We start from the raw sequence: 6,032 nt of genomic DNA, 5'->3' as shown, positions 1-6,032 counted from the left end.
ACCTTTTCCGCTGCACTAGACCCTAACACTCAAATTCCATCTTTCTGATTATCTTCTCCCATGTCTCTCTTCACCTACTTTTTGACTCTTTAATGACAAAGTCTGAGCTGTAGAAATGACCACGGTTTGAAATGACTTCATAAGTGATAACAAAACAAAACAAAAAAAAACAAACACACACTTATTTAATCTCTGTAAGCATGATGTTAATCATTGCTATAGTTGCAGACTGTATATATTTACAAATATAAATAAAGACGAAATTTGGTGAATGTTTTGTCCTCCATATTCTTCAGGTGAATCCATTATGGTCTTTTATAACATGAGGGCAGGCAAAGATGGTGCTGTGGAACTTCTATGAACTGCTCCCTCCTTTCATTCCTTCTTCATCCAATCATCCATCCAGGCATCCTTCAAACAATCACTCCATCCACTCATCGTTTCTCTTCTGTCAGTTCTTTTTGACTCCTTCAGGGAAAGAAGTGCAAGTCTAGCTTGGGGGCCCACTCCAAAGCGGAGTTCACCACAGCCAAGGCGGCAGCGCCAAGCGCCACGGTGATGCCCATGACGGCGAGCCGGACTAAGCGCCTGGCTGAGGACGGCACAGCCACCAGCGCGCCCTTCTTGGCCTCCACGGCGGGGGGAATCTGCTCCCGTCGCCTACGTCTCAGCACGGAGTCTGGGCGCTGCTGAGTGGACGCCAGCTCAAAGTCTTTAAAGGTGGAGGAAGCGGTCCTGATGAGACAGAAACAAAACACAGCCCAACATTTAGATGAACAGAGGTAGAAGCAAAAAGGGGCAGTTTCAGTCAACAGTAAAAGAAAAAGTGACACCAGCCAGTGGAGTAAAGACAAGATATTCTAGGAAAGTTCAGAACTTTTGCATTTTTCACCACAGGAACTAGCTTGTACTACCTTTACCAAGGGACCTTTTTAGTAAATCTTTCTTCACTGTCCTATCGATTAAAGGCAAAAAAAGCCCAAAAACAAATCTTTAAAAAAAAATAATACATAAATTAGGACTGTGAGCGTGCGTCTTGATTTGGGGGTGTTTGCTTAGCCACTTAATAGGGTGCTCTGTGTGTCTATGGTGAGGTGGGGAGCTCACTCTTGGCTACGTTGCTGAATGGCCTCGCGGGCGAGCTCGGACGGTGGGAACTGGACGAAGAGGTCTCCGGCGCGGCTGATGAGGGTCTCATAGGGCAGGTCCTGAGGGATTTGCGACAGCAGGTGGTGCACGGAGGCCATGTCGCACTCACAGTCCAGAACCTCCTCCTCACGATACAGCACAATCTATGGTACACACAAGGAGAGATGGAACAGGTTTAATCAACACAACCTGAAATGTTATTTAGTGAGAACACTCAACATACAGTAGATAGGCATCATGGGGGGATCTATCAGTGCTGCATCTTGATTTTTTAAGAAGGCTATACATGTTAATTAATGCTATTAATGCTACATGATATGCAAATAAAATCCCATATGTATCTTGAAAACAGAAACGGTGATGGCCGAGACTTTCGTCATCAGTAATGCAAAGAGCACTAACAGACAAAATGACTTGCACATCTTGCAGTCACTGTCCAGGTGCACTCATTGTCAAAGTAGTCTACTCAGGGCTGTGTTGTTGCTGGGCAGTAGTATCAACAGGTCTACTCAGGGCTGTGTTCTTGCTGGGCAGCTGGACAGGTTGCAGGGGTCAGCGGTCAGGCACCTTGATGGACAGATGGCCACAAGTTGCCACTGCCCTGATTCTTGTCAAGTAAATCCCACCGGACCTTATCCTCGTAAAGACATGAGTCAGCTGACTGCTGTGTCATAATCTGCCCAGGTTATACTCCCACCCGTATGACTGAGCAAAGGTCTTCTTTGATGCCGCTGCAGGGCCTTGAGCTATTAGTGACACAGTCTTTACGTGACTAGTGCAATACATCTTAACGTAATACTAATGTGGCCTCTTCTTCAGGCTGAGTCTAAGGCAACTGTGAAGGGGATGAAAAATGTCTAAAAATAGCAAGTGCGTCTGAACTATTTTAGATCAAACATGCAAGGGGATTTAGAAGGGCTTCTACATGAAATTTCAACAAACAGTGCACTTACCACAGCAGCAAAATATATTGGCATTAAAGGATGGCAGGCCAAGAAGAAGTCGTACAACCGCACAACATGGCGGAAGTCAGACAAGACGTGACCAAACCAAGTGATGAGCCAGCTCAGGGCAAATATGGTGCCCACCTCCGCCCTAGAGAAACATGGGGAGACAAGCACACACACACACACACACACACACACACACACACAGAAGACACCAAAGTGAGAACCCAACAGTGCTCAGGGAGAACACATCCTCCATTAAACATGCTCAGGGGTAAATGTGATTGGACAATAACAAACCTCCAGATCATTGCATAAGGACAGCTAACCATCGTGACCATGTGGCACAAAATTGGTAAACTACAGTCTGCTGGCATTGATGCCAACCCCTCACTGCGATTCTTCATTTAATACTTGTCCACGTGATTAATCACAGTTTTAAAATCTTTTATACACCTCCTTCGAAACCACTGCCTTTTGCAGTCTCTGCATTTTAAATCCCAGGGCCTTTTCCACTCCTCACATCATGTTTCAACTATGAGGCATCATTCAGATCAATAAACTGGATTAAATGCACTCACTGTTCCATGAAGTCATGCACCTCAGGATTGACTCTGTCTATAATTGGCATCAAGTAGTTCAGTATGTGTTTAGTGTTGTCCATAGTGGGGTCCATAAAATCCCTGTTTGAGGGAACAAGAAGGATTGATTAATCACATTTGGTTATGCAGTTTTCGTGTGGTACTGGATAGGTCAATTGGCTAACCACAGAGTTCCCCAACTACCTATGACGAGACAAAAATAAGAAAACACTAAATTAATGGGTTCATCTGTTTCATAACACTAACTTCAAATAAATGAACGTATTTATTTACCGCAGTGTCGAGACAAAATTCTGAGATATCACCATCAACAGCGTGTAATGTCACCATACTCATAATTAGCTTAACTCACTGGGCACCAACAAGCGCAATCTGCTTCTTTCAGAAGTAGTGACTGGGAAACTTTGTTTTTAGCACTTATGAGCAACCACAAGCTCTCAGTGGTAAAGCACTATTCACTGCTCATGAACAGAAGCAGTGTGCTATTTTTATATGCCTTGTGTATTATATTAGTCATTACCCACCAAGATTCACCCAAAGGTTGCACGTTGCAAACTTATCCTGTGATGGGTCAGTCATAACAAAATTACAAAATTATAGACAAAATTACATACCACCAGTAAAATAAGAAAGCTATGTAGAAAGGAAAGAAGGAGGTGATTTTTTTGACTTTGGCTCTGGGGTACAGTATATTCTTTGCTGTTTACCAGTGAGTAATTTTAACTCCACCTGACTTCTAACTCCTGACTCCTGCTAGAAATCCCCCCTCCCTGTGGATCTACCTGAGATGGTGCGTGGAGAGTTTCTCCACCAGGGCGGTGGCCAGCCGCTCACCCAGGACCAACAGGAAGGTGACGACAATGTCATGGTAGCCTTGGTAGTAGTGCAGCTGGGGGTTCTTCAGTAGCACGCGCAGGATGATGTCAGTCAATTCCTCCTGAAGCCCCTCCCTCTGCTCATTAGGCATACCTGTTGAGGAGAACAGGGGTCATGTTAGAACTCTGACCACAGATTAATGGCCACAAATACATAACAAATCACACACACACACACACACCAATCTGCAAACCCCACACAATCATGAACAATGCAACACAACAATACATTTTAAATGTAATTTTTTGCAAAGTCACTAAGGCAACTAGAGTCCAGTTTTCTTTTAAGAAGCTGGAATGTGTTTGTTGATATAATGAAAGTTTAGGTTAGGTTAAACACTTTTATATTAATAAGAGATTAAGTAGAAGAAAAACCTCAAAGGAATTCTTGGCATACCAAGGCAACTATAACGCCCACTCTAACACCCTGCTTACAGACTCCAAAGACAGTCTCTTAGATGGTGGCACTGAGAGTTCTGTGCCCACACAGCATTCACTGACCAGGGGGAAATCTGCGAAGGGATCGCTGGACATCCAGCAGCACCTGGTTGTAGTCCTTGTTATTCTCTCTGTCCACATCCCCTGTAGACAGAGAAAATCAAATGAGGGAATAAAATGAGGGAAAGCTTCTGAGCTGAATAACGTTCTTTCATTTATTTTACAATACAGGACAAACTATAGACAACTACAGCAGTACATACAGATAACTAGGAACAAATGCTTACACCCATCCCCAATTCAAAATAACGTTTTAAAAGTTTTACACAGAGCCATTGAGATTCAATGGTAACAGTTTGTCTTATAAACTTATGCCAATATCTCTGCACTGTAAACTGATGCAACAGGAAGTGCCTGACTCACCGAGTTGCTCCGGCATGTTATCCAGATGCACGTTGAGGAGCCAGGGCCACACTTTGCAGCGGATCTCGTCCGAGAGCAGCCCCCCCTCACTAATTGCCATCCGCCGGAGTGCCGACACGTCCACCGGCGTCACGCTCAGTGCCTGTGTGATCTCTGCCACCTTCTTCTTCCTCTTCGACTCTGCATCTGTCCAGATGATCACCATTGTCATGCTCACAGTAGTACTATGGACATTATCAGCTTGCCAAATACCAACAATGTGGTGCTGGCTTGTCTGTCATTCTCCAATGGTGCTGGATAAGTAACAGCGCTTAGTGACTCATGATTGCTAAAGAAAAGTTACAACATCGTTTCAGAACTGTGCTAATCCTTAACCTTTATCCCTTGATTATTGGAGCAATTCCTTCACACTATGTTTGCAATAGCCTTTACTTGCCAACTGGTGAAATGAGAGAAAAGTTCAAGTACAGCTATTTTTCCTTCTATTCACCCAACATGTTCTACACTGCACTAATGGTATTGCATATGAATGCCATACAACATTGTAACAAAGCATTATGCTCCACCATGAATCCAATATTGACTGTGATTCCAATTTTGTAAAATGCAAGAATAAAAGATCACTTAATTTTTCTGGCCATCTGCAATAACCATTTCCACCCCCACCCTCACATACACCTATACAAAAGGCAATTTGCAAGATTACAAGATTTGCAATGAGGTCCTACAATAAGCGTAAGACGCACTAAAAGCTCACCCGATTCAGTTATGGACACCTGATGTAATGTCACATACCATACCCGACTGTAGTCAATATACTTTACCTTGTTTTATTTGTTAGCTTCGTCAGTTCCCAAACAAATCATTATCCAAGGCATTAGCCCATTATGTTAGTAAAAAACGGTAAGTTATCAAATCAGTGTAGCAAATGCTAAGACAGCAAATAACCACTGGCAACAGCAGTTGCTTCGTTAAATCATCGTTAGCTGTAGCTCACGTATCTTACATTAGAGGGCTAGGCAGACAGCTCAGTAAGATCTTAGCAGGTTTCTTTAGCTTCTCTTAAATTTACGTTTCCAAATAACTGTACATAGGACTGGGGGAACCTTATTTTTCGAACTATCCGCAGTCCACAATCATTAACCTTACCGTTGTGAGGGCAAGCGTTACAAATATTCTCACCTTGTTTATCAATTCCATTCAAAGGGGAGGACGCGCCGACATTTCTGGATTTTTTCAAGTTCATATTTTCGTCATTGCAGCTGGCCTGACAATATAAGTTCACTTCCTCCAGAATCGAGTGACATTAGAAACAGACCATCTCGAACCAGCAACCTTGATAAGAAGACACAACGTGTTAGCATCATCGTCTGTCTATCGGATGATCATAGGCCATATCAGAGGTTCCTTCATGAGCTAATGTTAGCTAGGTAGCAAGCTACGTCACTGAAACATAGCTATTCTTCGTGCAGAATAAATCAAATAATATTGGTTGGAGGCTTCAAATGATACCTACAAAATCCCGGTGTTACAAAATTATAACTGCATTCAAAATGTCCACATATGTCCTACATGGTGCATGTAAAAGTGTTTGGATG

General features: G+C 43.2%; 1 protein-coding gene across 1 annotated transcript; it reads right to left on the bottom strand.

The window, feature by feature from the left end:
- Positions 1 to 273: 273 nt before the first annotated feature.
- Positions 274 to 5,721, bottom strand: tbc1d20 (TBC1 domain family, member 20). The gene is made up of 8 exons (XM_080845490.1): positions 5,617 to 5,721; positions 4,435 to 4,620; positions 4,075 to 4,155; positions 3,481 to 3,667; positions 2,678 to 2,779; positions 2,103 to 2,244; positions 1,108 to 1,292; positions 274 to 735 (listed from the first exon to the last, which is right to left on the bottom strand). The coding sequence occupies exons 1-8, from the start codon at positions 5,678 to 5,680 to the stop codon at positions 471 to 473; spliced, it is 1,212 nt and encodes a 403-aa protein (XP_080701616.1). The 5' UTR covers positions 5,681 to 5,721; the 3' UTR covers positions 274 to 470.
- Between the last annotated feature and the right edge of the window lie 311 nt (positions 5,722 to 6,032).

This window comes from Sprattus sprattus, assembly GCF_963457725.1.
Source record: "Sprattus sprattus genome assembly, chromosome: 10".
Lineage (NCBI taxonomy): Eukaryota > Metazoa > Chordata > Actinopteri > Clupeiformes > Clupeidae > Sprattus > Sprattus sprattus.
This window is presented reverse-complemented; position numbering and strand designations above follow the sequence as displayed.